An 18,264-nucleotide genomic window follows, 5' to 3' on the forward strand; every position below is an offset into this window, starting at 1 on the left:
TACCTCATTTATCCCTCGTATCTTCCTTGCCGTCGCTCGCGTGGATCCTTGAGAGGGCCACGTACAGGATACGTATCCGTTGCCGTCCGTCCGTCAGCCGCTGGCAGGCGGGGCCGGGCGCGGACCCGATTCGAATTTCGAAAGCAAGCCGAAGCCGAGACCGCAGTACTCCGTATTTCTTTCCTTGATTCATTTTTGGCAAGGAGTAGTAAAGTGACAAGACAGGCAGGCCAGATGGACCCCACCAGCAAGCCGAGAAGAGGCAACTCCTTCTCCGCAACGCTCACCACACCGCTCCCCGCCCGCCGCTATAAAGGCGCCCCGCCCTCCTCCCACCCCACCTCTCCCCCCACCCACGCGGACTTATTTCTCTCGCCTTCACACCACCACCGGCGACCGCACCCAGCCGCCCGCCGCCGCCGCCGCCAGCCAGCCGGAGAACCCACCGATCTGCACGGATCGCGCCGCGGATCGGCCGCCGCGCGCCTTCCGTTAGCAGGTACGGCCGCCGCTTCGATTTCCTCTTTTCTACCTGTGCCGTATGCCTCTAGCTTTGGTTCCGATTGGTTCGAGCTCTACGCCCTCCCCCTCGTGGGAGGCCGGCGGCGGGCGGGCGGTTGGTGGATTGACCCGCCGCCCGCCGATCTCCCCGCCGGCGCGGGATTACGGGTTTGTCCTGCTCCGCCGCCGCCTAGATAGCAGTACACGCAAGTAAAATTAGCCGGACAGTACAACAGAGTCCGGTCGCGCCCCTGCTCGATAGATTGCTCCCCGTCTGACGGACGGAGCCGGTGGATGCTATCCCGATCGGTTTGCTCAGGAAATCGCTGCTGTTCCATATCCGTCCGTAGATAGGCTACCGGTTATCTGTTACGCGTGTAGCATACCTGCTCTACCCATCCATTTCCGGTAGCTTACCACTTCCAACAGATATACCGTACCGTACTAGAAATCTCACATGTTTATCTCCTGCGTCTCTTGGCTCAGGATAAGGATGGATGCCCTCTTCTTTTACAACCTGCCATATCTGGCCCCAAGTTAAAATCACACAGCCACAGCTTGTTATTATCCAACCACAGTTGAGACAATAGCTTGTTATTGGAAGCCAATAATTGTACTCCATTTAACAGGGCAATGTTGCCCCCTTTTGTGGTAATCCTTTAATTTCGCCACATCCTTGACACCAATAAGCGTTTGCCATTAGTCGCTGCTGTTCTATCTGTAGATGCGTTATCCATAGCGACCTGCTGTCAGCAACCATTTCCGGTCACTTTGCTTTGTTACCCCCCTCAAACAGATATACTAGAGAATTTAACATGTTTTACTCCTCCATCTCTTGGCTGATGATAAGGATGCCCTGTTGTTTTATCACCTGCCATATTTGGGCCCAAGTTAAAATTATACAACCACTGATGACACAACAGCCTGTTATTGTACAAGCTGATGTATGTACTACATTTAAGAGGACAATGTCCCTCCCCCCCTTTTCTGGTAATTCTTCAATTTTGCATATTTGTTTACACCGATAAGCATTGTCCATGTCCCCTCAGGTACTGATTGTTTAGTATGGCACAAAGACCATTTCTTTTTTGATTTGAAAATGCCTGTCAATACTTGGATTTGGCTTGAACCAGGACATACCTGTTAAAAGCAGTGAAATGAGTTCTAATCTTGTCTGATTTCCTGTATTTGGGGATGCGATTGGGTAGTAACTTCAGACTGAGACTTATTCAGTCGCTGTATACATTCGTCTTTTACAATTTCCATCTGCAAATCCATCTCCAGGCTAGTGAATAGTCCCATATGTTATGTAGCTGCACTCTAGCAGATTCCTATTGATCACTCTCACGGTTGGTCTATTGAGAATCTACAGTCACTTCTTGCCAATTTTGGGGTACGGTGAGCACTCATGCAGGACTGGATGCCAAAGGGATAACACCTCGTGGGCGGGGTTACCCAATGTGTCGTCTCCTCACAGTGTGTCTAATTTGCCTGTCTAGGTCCAACTCGACTGATTGGCGGCGAATAAATGCAGCGAGTTTACCATTAGACATAAATAAGGCCACGGACACTTTCGTTAATGTATGAGTAGATTAACTAATCAATATGCCTTTGTAGTTTTAGGAGCAGATGAAGTTATTTCCATGTTTTGACACCTGCGTTGCAACAGTCGCTAGCTCAGTAATATCCATCGTCCATGTTGATCTATGCTAGCACATAATTTCAGTGAAATTTGCAATGTTGTCTGAGCTGACGTTCATCCAATTTGTGATTCCAGGTTAAGGACAGTAACCAAACCAGACTGCTTCTTGGCTAGGCATCATCAGAACCATCTCCAGGTGCCAGAAATGGATCGCATTCAACCCAGGGATGGGCAGCACAATGAACCTACGCCCTTAGGTAGCTGGACTTCACCTGTGCTCTATCAGGCTTTTCATCTCAATTATGATATAATAATAGCAACACTCTTTTGTTCCAATCTCAGATCAGAAGCTTTTTGAGCATATGGGAGGCGATGCACCCCTTAGACTTGGTCCTCCAGGCTTTGGGGGTATGGCAAGTAGATCAAATGACGCTACTACATCTTCAAGCCATGCTATGCAGTTTCCAGGCCATAGAGTTGGAAACCAAGGAACCTCGCATGTTTCCTTTGTTCCATATCGTCCTGGAAGATCCAGTAGCAGTGTACCATATGATGCTCAGCCAAAACCTGCTCCAAGTTACCCACATGGTTCTGAGGAATTGTTTCCTCCAATGAGTTCCCATGTGGACAGCAGAAGGGTTGCGCTGAAGCGAAAAAACCCTGTGGATGGATTGGGTGCCGGTGACTATTATGTGGGAAGCTCTTCCAGTAGTCGGTTCTCTAATATTGTGCAGCCAAATTCTACTGCACATACTGAGCCTTTATTTCCTCAAATGCCTTTAAGCATTGGTCCAAGCAACTGGCATGACCAACCCTTGGTTAATCAAGAAGGGTCTCAGAGGAATGTCAGAGCACGCCATGATCATGCCAATATTTCTGTGGAACCTAGACCAGGTTCAACTTCCACATCAAGCAACAATCACCTGCCACTGTTCCATTCAGCTGCAAGTGCTTTCCGGAGTACATCAGCAGAGAGGAACCAAGCACTTTTTTCTCTGCAGACAAGAACATTACCTTCAGGTTAGTTACCTGTAGAAAAATATCTTACTTTAATTTGCTAGATGTATTATTGTTATCTTTCTAACGCACTTCCCTGCATAAAATCTTTGGTTCATATGATAAATGCTGCAACCAAACATAAGCCATCTTATTAATTCTGTATGGATTGGATTTTTGTGACTTGACTTTAGTAGTTACCTTCTGTTTTTAGTCCTGCGCTGCAGTTTTACCGAAAAATGTGGATTGTTAGTGTCCCTAATCTTCTATATGATATAATAGCATATTCTGTTTTATTTTCTTGCTGTTTAATACTGTTGTTCAGGCTTACAGTACATGTTATACCTGTGTTTAGGGGCCACTGGGATCACTGGTAGGGTCTCGACAGGAAGGCTGCACCATCCTGCTATGCAGAGCAGCTCAAGTATTGCTGCTGCCCCACCTGTCCATGGTTCTTCAGATACTGCAATGTTTGCCAATGGTGGCTATCCTGCTCCTAGAGCTGTTCATGGTGACGGCGTTTCTATCTACGCTCATCCATCATCTGCAGCTTCCTCCAGCTCAAGAGCAATTCACCATAATGCAGTCATTGCGAGCTATCCACCTGCAACTTCTACATCCATGAGGATCAATCAGCCATCTCCTGTTGGCACCGCTGCATCTTCTAGACAAGCAAGGCATGTTTCCATGGCACATGCTAACAGTGGAAGGAACAGAATGGCGAGGAGCTCATTGTATGGTCATCCTCTGATGCTTGAGGCACAGGTAGATGTCTTGCTTCCTGTTTTCAGGTAATTTAGGTTGTATCCATGTAGGTTTGAATCTTTAATTGATCTAGTTGCTGTTTTGTGAAGCGCCTTATGCTGGAAACCCAGTTGGCTTACTATCAGTCATCAAGGCAAGCAGTTGCTGACCCCCACAGGGACTTGAGACTGAACATTGATGAGATGAGCTATGAGGTACAGGCACAGCTGCCGTTTGATTTTTCATCCACGTGCTCATGAAACTTGGTGATCATTTCTAAACCTTTTTCCGTCTTCTGTGTGTAGGAACTGCTGGCTTTAGAGGAAACCATAGGCAATGTCAACACTGGCCTTGCTGATGAGAAGATATCAGGTTGTGTGAAAGAAGTGGTCTGTTGCAGCTCTGATCAGGCGGAGGACGACGAGGATGAGGAGGATGGGAGGTGTTTAGTCTGCCTGGTACAGTTTTGTTCCACTGCTCTGTGTCTGATTGCCAGTTCCATGTTGACCAATTTTGTTACAGCCATGTGTTGAATCATTTCCTCCATCCAGTTCTAATGTATGGCCTTCGAATCATGTGCAGGAGGGATACATAGACAATGATCTCCTGGGAGTACTGAAATGTGGGCACGACTTCCACTCAGGCTGCATCAAGAAGTGGCTGCAGGTGAAGAACGCGTGCCCGGTGTGCAAGCAGGCTGCGGCTTAGAACGTGAGAGGAAGCAAGCCGCAGCTTAATAGACGAGGGGAAGCAAAATAATTGGCGTTCCTCTCCATTTATTCTAGAATCAGGCTCAGCTTTGCCTGTCTATTCTTTCGCGTCTTAGCCATGGAAATAAGTGCGCTAAGACGGCTCATTTGGTGGGTTGCTGCAGTAGCCGTGTTCTGTCTTGCTGTAGAACTTTCAACATGCAATTGCTAGAGATTCTCCAGCTATTATTTAAACTATATATCATGGTGTCTGGCTGTTGGGTGGACACGGCACATCAGGTGCCGATAGTTAGTTTAACGTATCGATGCCGTTGGTCTGAGTTGTGAATGTCTGGTGGCAGATCAGGCGTGATTGCTTAAGCAATGATGCCTGTTAACTCGATATTTTCTTTCGGGTTAACTTTACTGCTGTTTGCTTGTTGTGTGTGTGGCTGCGTACATGTACGTGGGTGCACCACAGGCCTGTCCCAACTGCTATCTTGTGCTAATTTCCTGAATAAAGGAGTACTAAACCAAAAGGTTCTGGCTTGCTTTCTGTCCCACGTCGAATTGAATGGATGGACATCAGGGCTCCTTCTGTCAATCGGTCTGTATGTGGACTGGATAGACAACTGTGGTTGGAAACAAGGCTACAATGTTTCTTGGATATCATTATAATTTACAGGTACCTGCAGCTGATCGTACAAAGACAGGAAACTTGAGCTTTCGATGAAAAACTGGAACACCAGAAACCTGAAACAAAAACTTCACTGGGTATAGCAACCATTTGGCATCTACTACTCTCTATCCCATAAATATATACTATGACCAGAGATGACTTAGGAAGCAATGTTTTATTCAAAATAGTCTTGAGTATTTTGTGGGTAAACAAGGGCTGTTTGTGTCTTCTTGCCCCAGACCTCCTGAAACCTATGAACCAACCGGTCCTGGCTAGGGGACAGGTCTCGAGCTCTCCATGCGAGGGTTCGAAGGTTCTGATCCCGGGAGATTCTGAGCACGCCCCTAAGTATAGGATCAAAGTGCGATGTGTATCTTCTTGGACATCAATACTACTCAGTCGATGGGTAATAATCTCAAGTAAATCAAGTAAGGCAAAGGATAGTTGTTGAATCATTCCATATTTCTGATGTTTTTATTTCGTACCGTGAGGTCGTGAACCAGCACATGCGTGGGCAAGCTTTAGGCCGAACTTTCGAAACAATCAAAGTACCAAAATAAAATAAAAAACGCGCGGCCGTCTCAGATAAGTATAAGAAAACATTGCCACATCTCAATTTTTTTTTTTTTTTTGCCATTGCAGTGCCTTTTTGGAGTTTCTCGGCTTATATAAGAAAGAGAAACGTGGCGAGAACCAACTAATTAAAGACGAACTAGCACTTTATTACATGGTCGAAGCCTCGCCGAAGAAAGCAGCCAGGGTACTACAATTTCAGATATTTGTTGAGCTGCATGCTGCGCGTTCGTTGTTCGTTCACTGTGGTGTGGGTTGGCCGGCGTAGATGGCGTCGACATGGCCGGGTCCGTGCTGCTGCTGGGGCGGCGGCGCTAGAGATACAAAAGAAGAAGAACACATAGCATGTTGATGTCGTCAGAGTCAGAGAGATCCACAATGGAAAAGTAGAAACCAAGTCGCAGTTAAAAGCACGGCTGACCATTACCGGAGCATCTGTCGGCGACGAGCTGGACGGCCCTGCTGTTTGGGCCTCCGCAGGCTACGTAGATATCGGGGAGCTCCTGTATAGTGAGGTCACTCATAATGAACGCCGGCTCCTCTTCCAGGTGGCAAATGCAGAGGGGGTCGACCGTCAGTGAGGTCTCCACGGCGGACCGCACCGCCTCGCAGCAAGCTGTGCCATGGCGGCGGTAGCCCTCCTCGTCCGGCCGACAGAACGAGTCCAGTTGGTCGGCGATCTCCGTCGTGTCGCACGACTCTGCCGCTGCGCAAGCTGCCGCTGCGAGGAGTGCGACTCCGACGAAGAGGATGGCGTGGTTCCGAGAGAGCTTCATGGTCCAGATACTCAGCCGCGTCAGGATTCTGGAGGCGCTGGTGGGGAGAAAGAGAAGATTCAGGTGTAGCCATGGGGCACAGACTCGAGGGCAGATTTGTAGGCGCTCTGAGAGCTGTCACAATGCTCGATCCAAGGCAGAGCGACGAAGAGATGAGCTAGCGACCGGCCGGAGGGGGCAATGACAGATGCGTGACTAAACCGTTGCGTGAGCGGAGTGCTGGAGCATGGAGGCAAGAGTGAAGGAAGGAATGCCTGAGTAGAATGCATGTGAAGAAAGAGAAAGTGCTGTCACATCACCCTCTTGCTCGATCATCATGTTATGTATCATCACACAACGTGTCATTGTCTCATACATGGTTCCAAGGTTCCAAGTTGTTGAGGATCTTGACCTTGTTGCTAGCTCTTTAACAAGCTTAAGTTTATAAAAACGAAACTGATATGCATCTTCTTTTGTGGTTTCAAGTTTAGAAGTTTTACCGGTTGTTCTTTTAGCGAAGTTTCATACTTCTTCTTATTTGGTATTCTACCTCTTGCTATTTCTTCAGTCTTATACCCTCTATAAGATAAATCTTATTCGTAGCTTTTCAAAAGCTCAAGTTTGATAAAATCGGAGTCCGGACGTAAAAGTTATCACTGTTTTCATATTCTTTTTGAAAAACTGACGTAGAAACCAGTGCCGCCGGGCTCACCGCCATAACAAACTGACAACCGCCAAAAAATTCCAGTATATGCCGAAAGGCTATAAAGAGCGCCGTTCGACGGCTCGCGCGATATCCTGGCGTGGAAACTGTCACGCCAGTTTGGACATTGCGGCGGGGAAACCGGCGGTGCCAGGCTCCTTACCAGTTTTGCTAGTCGATTCCAGCTTGGCCAATCTTGACTGATCGTTTTTTTGCTCAAATGGTAATATTTTGCTTTTCCTATAAAAGGAAATTGCTTCCTTTACCTTCCCTCCTATGATTATTGCAATTTTTTAGGGCTTTGAAAGAGGAGATCTAGATGTACAACCTCTACTAATCCATTTGTTGTGGATATGCTAACTAGGTATACCACAACGGTCTCAATTCAGGTAAACCCGGGTGGCCCACAGGTAAACCCTAACCCAACCGAGCGGCCTAGTTGCTAGAGAATCAAGATGGAGGAGTCCAGCCCGGAACCCAGTAGGTCGGATCCCTGACGTGTAAGGCAAGATAATGTAATGTAGGTTAGACTTAGTTGTATCCAGTTGGATCTCTAGCAAGTAACTCTATATCTGTGCGTCTTTATAAGCCGGATCCTGGGAGCTCTAGAGGTACAGACAACACAACTCATTGTAATCTTGCACTTGTTTCCTGATAATTCCAGACACGAAATAGTAAGGCATCGTCACCGTCGTGAGGTTTCTGAAACTGGGTAACTCATGTGTCCCTGTCCCGGTCACTCCTCGTCTCATGGCTCCACTCTTTCTCCCCTCCGTGAGGCACCCATCAGCGGAGTACGGTCGAATACGTAACGGCAATTGGCGCCCACCGTGGCCAACAACGCCGTGAGGCCAGATCCGGGCGAGAACCTCTTTTGTAGGTATCGATGACACTGTTGTTGTCGGACACATGCTTTACGCTGACAACTACCCGATCGTTCCCGATGACAAGTGCTGGATTGCGGCTAAGGAGAACATCGTCCATTGTTCCATCGTCCCAGTCGGTGGAGTGCACCTCTTCATCGGCAAAACTAGCGATTCCACTAGATTTGCTGGAACAAGTCCCGCATGTACCGCCGTCGAGCTAGATATGTCAGCGGGAGATCGATCTAGGTAGGATCCGCCAATGAGTGGATTCGTTCTAGATCTGAAAAATTCGAATCCCACCCAAATCACCCATGTGCTGGATATAATGGTGGAAGACCAATGCAATCCACATAGGTTTTCCAGGTCTTAGAGAAACAAATGTGTTTCTTTGTCAATTTTCTATGTGCCGATCCGTACCCGAAGGGGACGCTAGAAACGACGAGTCAATACCGGATGCCCTCGATGGTAAATAGGAGGACCCCGCGATCATGCCGGGGATTTTTGTTTCAGCGAAAACGTTGGGCCGGCGTGGGCCAACGAGGGGACTCGTCACAAGTTCCTTGGGTTTGAGAAACCCAGCGTGGTACATGGCCGGCCCACCGAAGAAAGACAGCAGGCCCGCCCATTGTTTCGTCACATCTTTATCCTCTCTCTCTCTTTCTGTGTGCCTTTGCCGTTCCTCTTCTTCCTTCGGGACTCTGCTGCCATCTTGTCATCTTCCTTCCCCGCCATTGGAGTGGCTGCGCTCTCCGGCTCCAAGCTCAAGTTGGTGGAGAAATTCCGCATCCGCCGAGATTCTGACGTATGGGGATGAAGGCACTCGTCTCCGGCCAGCCCGCGCTGCTCTGCCCAAGGCCTGCCACTAGGCCTCGGAGCACTTCACGCGCCGCCGCCGCCGCCGTTTCTTGGTCCTTATCTTCTTCTTCCCCTACTACCAGGAGGAGGGCATCCTTATCCCTATCCCTAGAAACAAGCAAACCAACCGCCATCGTCCAGGTTCCCAGCGATTTGGCAAGGCGGCGCGCCGCAATTCCTTGTCCTCCCCGCGCGCTATCGCAGCCTCAGGATGCTGCTGCTGCTGACGACGACGCCGCCTCCTCTCTTGCTGCAAAGGCAAATGACGCTCTATTGTAAGATTCCGTTTCCCCTGTACTTCTCAATACTAGATTTTATCCATTCATGACCACGTCTGTGGACACTATGATCTTGTTTGAACTGGGATTACAGCATACACTTCCTGTCTGTCAGATGTTTACCAGCTTGGATCAACACTCATGTACATCTGTTACCAAACTGAAAATACCATACTGTTGATTGATTGCACAAACTATATATGCCAGGAACTGAACTTTTTTCCCCCGCAAAAAAAGAGAGAGATGGAACTGAACTTTTTTCTGACACCCAAGACTTCTGTCCAGCTGCCTTTCTAGTAGCATTATTATTGACATTCATTATAATAAATCTCCGCATTCCTGCATGATATGTGTCTGCCTTTGTGCAACAATCGGACAGTGGGCTTCATCCTGGGAGTGTCGGCATCGAGCTCATTCTGCTGGCTCTGCCAGCAGTTCTAGGCCAAGCCATCGACCCGATGGCACAACTCATGGAGACCGCATACATCGGTAAATTAGGTAACTACTTTGTGCTTCCATATCTTGTACTCCTCACAAGTTGTCTCTTTATTTCTCAAGATCGCTGAACATAACCCCTCCCCTGTCCTTATTTATTAGTATCTTTTCTTGTTGGAGAGTGACTCCGTGATCAATATCACTCATGTTTCTTGCATATCAAAATTATGTGGAATGTGAGCCCCATAAAGTTCTTTTGTACTCAGTTGCTTGAACTTGTCTATGTCCTACCAGATTAGCATACGTTATCATGTACTTGAACAGCAAAATCTTGTGAAACATCGAATTTACAGTTGCACATCACATTATGATGTTAATTTAAGAATGAGTGGTTAAATCTTCATTTATTAGCATGAGCCTGTTCCATTTTTCCTACCCAAACTTGCTTGGGAAAAAGGCTTTGATGTTGTTGATGTTGAGGCTGTTCTATTTTGTGAAATCACACAACATGAGGATTGATATTGCCTCATATGGGGAGCCTTAGGCATGCTACTACACACTGTCAGCATCTGGTTTGCCCTCTTAAGGTGTTTTGTACACATCTGTGCTGCATAAAGCAATCTGTTAGTTATTTTCTGATTCAATCTTGGCATTTGTTCTGAAGGTGCCCTGGAGCTAGCATCGGCTGGTATCGGTGTGGCTATTTTCAACATTCTATCCAAGATTTTTAACATTCCATTGTTGAGCATAGCAACCTCATTTGTGGCAGAGGATATTTCCAAGAATGCTAGTAAGCATTCTAGTTCAGGTAACAGGATCATCTCATAAATACAAAATTGAGCATGTGTATATCATGCTTATTCAGGCAATGGAACTTGACTCTCTGTGTTGCAGGCAAATTGGAGCTGCCATCTGTCTCATCGGCTTTGGTTTTAGCTGCTGGTATTGGTATAATTGAAGCATTGGCATTGTTCCTAGGATCTGGATTGTTTCTTAAACTAATGGGTGTGTCACATGTATGTTCATATTATGATGATGCCTGTTGTTATCTTTGACGTTTTCATTTTAGGGAGCACTGTTTATCATTTATTTCTTTTACGCACATTATGGACAATGGATCCTTAACTGGATTCAGAAAAACGAATTTTCACTTGTGCATGTTAGCCAAAAGTCTAAGTTTAGTTCTTACACAGGCCTCTCCAATGTATGAATCTGCGCGACTCTTTCTTTCACTGAGAGCTTTAGGAGCACCTGCAAATGTGATTATGTTAGCAGTGCAGGGTATCTTTCGTGGCTTCAAGGATACCAAGACTCCTGTACTTTATATAGGTAACTACCAAGGAATGCTCATCGTTTGCTTATTGGCATTGCTTTTTCACAAGTTGTGAGTGTGATTGTGTGAAGAGTACCTTTTGATGTATATAATGGTGTAGCATCCCCAAATTTTCTGATATTTTTCTTTTCTGTGCCTAACAAATATTTTGCAGTTACATACTAGTACTGCCTTTTTTGTTATATGTTGCATTTCCCATGTCAAAACCCATGAAATCATTAATGCATTTGCATATTAATGATGTTTGTAAGCAAGTCTCATTTGAATTGGAGCGTTCCATACAAGTTATCTGATGTAAAATATCTCCCTTCTCTCAAACTTAATGATTCTTTAAAACATCTGTAGGTTTGGGGAATCTTTCAGCTGTAGCCCTTCTTCCTTTACTTATATATGGTTTTCAGCTTGGTATAACAGGAGCCGCAATTTCTACAGTTGCATCCCAGTAAGTTTTCTGAGTACCTAGGTCGGTGTTATCTGAGTACAGCGAAAATTTTGGAAGGCAAATAAGACATACACCAGCAAATGTTTTCCTGAAGTTTTCCATTTCTTGTGAATAATCAAAGGAAACAACACTTGCTATTAAAATTGAACTTTCCTTTTCCCTTATTTGGGTACATTCAAAATGCAGTAAACATATGCAGCGTGGGTCTTAGCGGTATTATGGGATTTACTGGTTGTTAGCAGATCTGCTGGTATTGTGAAATGCAGTTTATTGGCTATATGATTACCCATGTCAGATTTACTATCAAGAGATGCAGTGTAGTACCCATAATATTTGGCTGTTGGGAGCCTCACGTTTCTTGTAGTTTACAGCGTGAGCTTGTCTCTGGTACAAGTTCTAACTTTGTTTCTGTTCATGACATAGGTACATTATTGCAATATTGCTTATATGGTCTCTAAGTAAAAAAGCTGTCCTGCTTCCTCCAAGGATGGACCAGTTAGAGTTCAGTGGATATTTAAAATCTGGTGAGTCTCTGATGCTACTGTCCTACTCATTCATTAGTCAGACTCTAAATCGAAGTTCTTCATATATGCTTTTCTTGGCCCCCAGAGTATGGACTTTGTTTATTCAGATTGCAGTTTACTGGAATCTGGATTCCTTTCCGAGACTCTGTATTTTTAGGCAAAACATGGAGGCTTGTTTGTTCCTTCTGTAGAAGTTTGTCCTGCCAAACATTCTATATTTAATACATTTGTATTGGAATGGACACTTAAGTGCTTCAAAAGACAGTCTATTTCAAGGCCTGATGATGACATGTACAAGAGCAGGAAAATAATTGTAAACACCCTACACAAGTAGCTAACGACGGCATACAATACATTCCTGACAGTTCAAAAGAAAGAAGATGTAGCCTGATTTGGTATATTTTTCAGATAGGAAGACCAACTTATCATTGACAAAGCTCTCACACTGTATCTTCTCATGATACATTATATGTCTGCTGGCCAATAGGCAACAAAAGATCCTTGTGTCCCTTTTGTTACTGTGATAGTCTTTGGAGATCTCATTCCATCTTGCTTGCACTAAACTTGTGCTATTTTTCTATATTTTCTTTCTATTTCTCTCTTCCCACCTGCAGCTTTAATTTCATCATCTTTGTATTCTTGAAATGCTAAGGGGGCATGCTGTTGGGAAGAACCCTCTCGATTCTATTAACCATGACCATTGGTACGTCGATGGCTGCTCGACAAGGCCCAACAGCTATGGCTGCTCATCAGATCTGTTTGCAAGTATGGCTTGCTGTATCTTTGCTTGCAGACTCTCTAGCAGTTTCTGCACAGGTATGTATTTTCTATTGTAAAAATCATCCTGGCTTCTAAATCAACTTCCTTTTGCACCTTCCTTTATGTATTTTACAGTTTATTATACATAGAGCCTCATAGGACATGCTACCAATATCTAAGACATAATACTAAGTACATTACCATAATGCAGAATTGCATTAATACAGAAATTGTCCCTCCACCTAAAGGTCTATCCGCTCCACAAGTCCAGTCTAACTCTGCTTGTGTTTTTTAGGCTCTGATAGCAAGCTCTTATGCCATATTAGACTACAAAAGGGTTCAGAAGATAGCAATGTTTGCTTTGAAGGTGATACATACTCTTTTTTTTTGTATTGCGAAGTTCAGTTTATGTACAGACACACTTCACTGATTTTGTAATTTTTTTAGAGATGCATCAATGTCTCTTTTTTATGTAAAACCAACAATTACTGTCCCTTGCAGACAGGAGCATTCAGCGGATTAGCTTTAGCAGCTGGCCTGTATATCTCATTTGGCAATATAGCAAGGCTATTTACCAATGACCCCGAGGTTCTAATGGTTGTGAAGTCATGTGCACTGGTACACCTTCTTACCTCACCATTTCATCGTTACATACACCATATCTAGCCTTACCCTAAAACTCTCCGTTTTAGTTTGTGTGTGCCAGTCAACCAATCAATGCCTTGGCATTCATCTTTGATGGTCTGCATTATGGCGTCTCAGATTTTGACTATGTTGCTCAGGCTACGGTATGGGAACCAGTCGTCGATAGATTGTAGATTGTTCTTCTTTCTATTGGCCATCAAATTTCTTAATTTTGTTTGGATTGGGCAGATTGTGGTGGGGATAGTGTCATCGTTAGTCTTGTTATATGCTCCATCGGTCTTTGGCCTGGCCGGAGTTTGGGCTGGTTTGACAACACTTATGGGACTGCGCATGGTTGCAGGCATCGTAAGGTGATTATGGTTATTGTTTGTTGTTCTGTTATGTGCAAAGTATACATGTAAATATGATACTACATGTAACAAAATAGTCTGATGCATTCCTTGTCACATGCCACTTGGCAGAATGTGGTATTGTTTTTTCTTTTGAATATGGAGCACACCGTTGTTTTCTGATACTCTCCCATGTTCTCGTCTTAGTGCATTCATTGGCAAAATTTCAGGTTGATGTGGAAATCAGGACCTTGGTCATTTTTGCATAAGGAGGAACCAAAACCCGAGGTCTGTTTACTATTATTACCTGGTGTCTTCTTATAACATTGCATGTAGAGGTACTTTGTATCCTGCGTCAAATTATGTTTACCTGCGGGAATATTGTCTTAAATTGACTAGAGATGAGGTAATGTGACTATGTGACTCACTGCGAACTGCTAGAAGCTAAGCAGATGCTATTCACCATGAACTGTTGGGTATCATGTCTCAAAGCTCTAGCTGACAGGCAACAGCCAGCAATGCATTCATAACCCTCTAGGATATGCAAAATTGACAAGGCATGGCCAACAAAACTGACATTAGTATAGCAACTTCAAACTAATCCTCTCAACAAGGAGCTAGCGTATTTTTCATTATGGTAATGAATCTTGTAAATCATAGTACCCATGATATTGTGCATGCGTGGGATATATTCATTATCTTTTGCGTCATCATTATTATGCGGAGCGGTCTTTAACTATTGTAGTTCCAGGTGCAGCGATTTGCATAATCTCTTATCCAGCAAGTCAGCCAGTGTAGCGTAGAGCTAGCGCAGGTGTTAGAGGTGAGCTGGGAGCGGCTTCTTCAAGACTGAACAAAACCAAGACAATTGAAGAATCAAGAAGACCAAGAGTCAAGAGAAGGTTGGCGATTGGGAGAGTGATGGTTGTTATTTTGCATTTGTGTTCAATCTTCTGTTGATGATTCCATATATAATTATATCATAAATGGGTCTCGTACCCTCAATTCCAGTTCCTTGTGTTGTATGATACATGTTATTTGCGATGTTGACTACCTAGATATCCATACTGACTCATGTCCTCTAGACCAAGATTAGGCAGATCACTCGGGATATGCTATTGTTTTGAGATTATTTGATGCATTACATCAACTAAATAGACAGAAAATACACATACTTTATGTAATCACCATTAGATTTACCAGAAATGTACTACACCCAGCACCACTCCTGAAACTCTACAATAGACCAAACATTTGTGTTGAATCTCAACATAATCTGACCATTTAAATGGTAAAACAGCAACAAAACAGCACATTCATTAATAGAGGAGCAGAATATTTAAGCAAAATAAAAGTTAACGCGATAACTTCACTAGATCAATTACAACAGCCTGTGGGTCAGGAGTCAGGACCACCTTGGCAATGGACAGAACTTGAGAGATCTCCCGAATTAACACAGCAATCTCATGGGAAGCGAGTACCTTGTTCTGATAAATCACCCTCTCCTTTCATTCAAAATGCCCCACCACAAGGACTCAAGACACACGTGTGTATAAAATCGTGGATGGATGAAACAGATTCTATCAAGATTTTCCTTTTGCAAGGGACCTTAAAATAGATGACTGTATGCCAGCTAAAACTCCAACACTAATATATACAGCCTAGGTCAAACATAACCAGTTCCTAATGAGAAATAGGTCACCTGGTAAAAAAATCACCAGTGTTGTTGTGTACTACATTTTCAAGCAATTCCATTTTAGCAGAAAATAGTAGAGAAAATGACTTAGAATTCATGTGGCAGTCTAGTCAGATAATTAAGGAACCATATTAGCAGAACTAAAGCTACACCAAAGGCTAGATATATTTGCGATAAAATGGTCGGGTAACTGATAATATACAGACTTGAATCTCAGATGATTCCAAAGCATTCACAAAACTTCAGTTACAATGTAGACAATAAGGTTATGTCGCCCCATCACAACACTTGCACAAAACAAAATTCTCAACTATTAGGCATATTTCAGTTTCATGTTTTGAGAGAAAAATAAGTTCATGGTGGCACTAAAAAAAACAGATATCAGCCCCAAGGCATTGTCTCCAGTGTAGACACAATGTTGACCCAAGACACATCATTATGTGAAGGAGAACCCACATGAGGAGTGTCGGCCACCCCTCCGTTCCAGGAACACTGACAATATTTCATATATTGCTATTCTGGCTGACTAATTTTCATATATTGCTATTCTGGCAATATTAGAACTTAATATTTCCTACTCCTAACATTGCAGAATTACTGTATCCTAAGTTAATATATACAGTCGCTCAGAATCCACACAAGAGATCAAGGGACCATAAAATAGATCATTGTATGCCTGCACAAACCCCGACATTGGCTAGGTTATACATAAGCAGTTCCTAATAGGCAAATTGGGCACTATAAATAAGAAAATCGCCATTGTCACTATCTACTCCATTTTCAAGTAAATCCTTTATAGTGGAAAACAGCAGGGAAAAGGCCTTACAATTCGTATGGCGGTCCAAATAGGAAATTAGGGAATGTGGTCTGGAATTAAAGAATCATTTATCAGAAAATCATATTCGTGGAACTAACAAGGCCAGATATATTTTGCACAAAATGATCAAACAATTCATATATACAAACTTAAATCTCAGATGACACCAAAGCATTGGCAAAACTTCAGTTACAATGTAGACAATAAGTTTATTTCTCCCCATTTACAACATTTGCACAAGACATAATTCACAACTAGTCGACATTTTCCAGTTCCAAGTCTTAAAGAGTAAGTTCAAGGTGCCACTGTAAAGAAAAAATACCATCCCCAAGGCATTGTGAACTCCATGTATTTTTGATATCTTAATTTCCATCGTTGGACTATTGTACAGCAAGATAACCAGGCTCTGAATGTTTGCCTATCAAACCATATAGCTCATAAAGACTTGGAATGGAAATCAGAACACCGGATAAGCGTAAAGGACAAAACTGAGATATGTACTGCAAGTTCAAAAACACAATACAACACCATGAACCCAACTACTAAAACAATTTCTTATTGTGATACACACTAACATCCATCCATCTGTTCATATGTAGTAATCATCCTCACAATGCTGCTAAGCGCAAACCGACACCGGTAACAAACTTTACACTGCGAGCGACTGTTACAACTGATAGAATCGGTTGAGAAGCAGCATGTATACTGACCTATCCCCCGTGGTCGGTCGCTAGGATGCATACTGTGGCGGTGCCCGTGCGGCCATCCTAGCAACCTGCGCCTGCTGCTGTGCTTGGTTGACCTTGGTGCCGAGCACACGCTGGAAGAACTGCTCGCGCGCCAGCGCGCGCACGCTCCTGAGGTAGCCGTCGAAGGGCACGGACCCTTCCTGGACGGCCTTGTCGAGGGCGTAGATGGCGTCCTCGAGCGCCAGATCGGTGGCGGTGCACTCGAGCATCTGCCTGGACAGCGTGTCCACTGGCTGAATGGCTGAGTCCGCTCCGGCGTCGTCGGCGGCTCCCTTGCGGTTCTCGGCGACCCAGGTCTCGATGACGTTGGTGGCACCCATCACGTCGAGGAGGCGGCGCTCGAGCGCCTCCTTCTCCTCCGTGATCCTGCGCACGCCCTCGTTTACGTGCACTCCCCGGCCACGCAGCTCGGCCTGCACAGCGAAGAGGGCCTCCACCTCGGCCTCGCGCGTGGTGCGCAGGGCGGCGGCGTCGGCGTAGGCGGTGTCGACGAGCTTGGCGATGGCGTTGCGCTTGAAGACCTCGGCGGGGTCCTCGGTGGGCGGGGGCCGCGCTGCGAGCTGGGGCGAGGCCGGGAACCTGTATGGGCGAGGGGCGTACATGGCAGCTTCGGAAGGGGGCGGGCGGGGAGAGGGAGAGGGAGTGGGGGTGATGGAGGAGGTAGGAGGAGGGGGGTTGGGATTGGGAGGAGCGGATCTGGTGAAGAGGGGCGGGTCGAGGCCGAACAGGTGGGAGAGGGACCTGGCGAGGTCGAGGAGGTTGGAGGACGGGAAGACCCAGGAGCGGAGGTATGGCGCGCCGGCGACGAGGCCGGAGCGGTCGACGAGCGGGTGGTTGGGCTTGATGAGCATGTCGCGGGTCGGGGAGAGGAAGACGAGCGGCGGGGCGCGCGGGTAGGGCTCGGGGAGCCAGATGACGGCGGGGAGGTTGTAGACGTGGCCGCCGTGGGTCATGGGGATGGTGCCGTCGGCCTGGAGCAGGTGCGCGGCGCGGCCGTCGTTGTGGGTGAAGAGGGCGGCCCGGGGGCGGAGCGAGGGGAAGGCGTCGGCGAGGGCGACGAGGTGGTTGCGGATCAGCCACTTGACGTCCTCGGCGTAGGGCAGCGCCGAGGGCCCCCGCTGGGAGAGCGCCGTGTTGAGGAACTGGTGCGCGTACTGCGCGCCGCTCGCCGCCGGCGGCGGCGGGGACGGGGCCATCGGAGATCGGGTCGTACGTCGTAGGGTTTCCGCTTGCTTTCGTGATGGATTGGGATTG

General features: G+C 45.9%; 3 protein-coding genes across 4 annotated transcripts; 2 read left to right on the forward strand and 1 right to left on the reverse strand.

The window, feature by feature from the left end:
• Positions 1 to 430: 430 nt before the first annotated feature.
• LOC124661142 (probable E3 ubiquitin-protein ligase HIP1) lies at positions 431 to 4,832 on the forward strand. Its single transcript, XM_047198998.1, has 7 exons — positions 431 to 499; positions 2,279 to 2,400; positions 2,486 to 3,163; positions 3,495 to 3,904; positions 3,994 to 4,098; positions 4,189 to 4,341; positions 4,466 to 4,832. Exons 2-7 carry the CDS (start codon positions 2,349 to 2,351, stop codon positions 4,589 to 4,591), a joined length of 1,524 nt encoding a protein of 507 aa, XP_047054954.1. The 5' UTR covers positions 431 to 499; positions 2,279 to 2,348; the 3' UTR covers positions 4,592 to 4,832.
• Positions 4,833 to 8,847: 4,015 nt separating this feature from the next.
• LOC124660318 (protein DETOXIFICATION 45, chloroplastic) lies at positions 8,848 to 14,758 on the forward strand. 2 transcript variants are annotated; one of them, XM_047198126.1, is made up of 14 exons: positions 8,848 to 9,278; positions 9,661 to 9,779; positions 10,381 to 10,524; positions 10,611 to 10,732; positions 10,910 to 11,045; positions 11,395 to 11,491; positions 11,915 to 12,015; positions 12,668 to 12,831; positions 13,070 to 13,141; positions 13,276 to 13,392; positions 13,467 to 13,562; positions 13,648 to 13,769; positions 13,979 to 14,036; positions 14,500 to 14,758. In XM_047198126.1, exons 1-14 carry the CDS (start codon positions 8,953 to 8,955, stop codon positions 14,515 to 14,517), a joined length of 1,692 nt encoding a protein of 563 aa, XP_047054082.1. In that variant the 5' UTR covers positions 8,848 to 8,952; the 3' UTR covers positions 14,518 to 14,758. The 2 variants fall into 2 exon arrangements, with proteins under 2 accessions (XP_047054082.1, XP_047054083.1); XM_047198127.1 differs by having other exon boundaries at positions 14,506 to 14,758.
• A 1,838-nt stretch (positions 14,759 to 16,596) lies between these two features.
• Positions 16,597 to 18,264, reverse strand: LOC124660319 (protein ELC-like). The gene has a single exon (XM_047198128.1). The coding sequence runs from the start codon at positions 18,204 to 18,206 to the stop codon at positions 16,992 to 16,994; it is 1,215 nt and encodes a 404-aa protein (XP_047054084.1). The 5' UTR covers positions 18,207 to 18,264; the 3' UTR covers positions 16,597 to 16,991.

Source organism: Lolium rigidum, chromosome 6 (genome assembly GCF_022539505.1).
Source record: "Lolium rigidum isolate FL_2022 chromosome 6, APGP_CSIRO_Lrig_0.1, whole genome shotgun sequence".
Lineage (NCBI taxonomy): Eukaryota > Viridiplantae > Streptophyta > Magnoliopsida > Poales > Poaceae > Lolium > Lolium rigidum.

Bases quoted from the DNA above. Each gene is read 5' to 3' on its own strand.
- LOC124661142 (XM_047198998.1), top strand. From the start codon at position 2,349: ATGGATCGCATTCAACCCAGGGATGGGCAGCACAATGAACCTACGCCC. The intron at 2,401-2,485 runs GTAGCTGGACTT...TTCCAATCTCAG, and splicing joins CAATGAACCTACGCCCTTAG to ATCAGAAGCTTTTTGAGCAT. The intron at 4,099-4,188 runs GTACAGGCACAG...TTCTGTGTGTAG, and splicing joins TTGATGAGATGAGCTATGAG to GAACTGCTGGCTTTAGAGGA.
- LOC124660318 (XM_047198126.1), top strand. From the start codon at position 8,953: ATGGGGATGAAGGCACTCGTCTCCGGCCAGCCCGCGCTGCTCTGCCCA. The intron at 13,393-13,466 runs GTACACCTTCTT...TCTCCGTTTTAG, and splicing joins TTGTGAAGTCATGTGCACTG to TTTGTGTGTGCCAGTCAACC. The intron at 13,770-13,978 runs GTGATTATGGTT...GCAAAATTTCAG, and splicing joins ATGGTTGCAGGCATCGTAAG to GTTGATGTGGAAATCAGGAC.
- LOC124660319 (XM_047198128.1), bottom strand. From the start codon at position 18,206: ATGGCCCCGTCCCCGCCGCCGCCGGCGGCGAGCGGCGCGCAGTACGCG.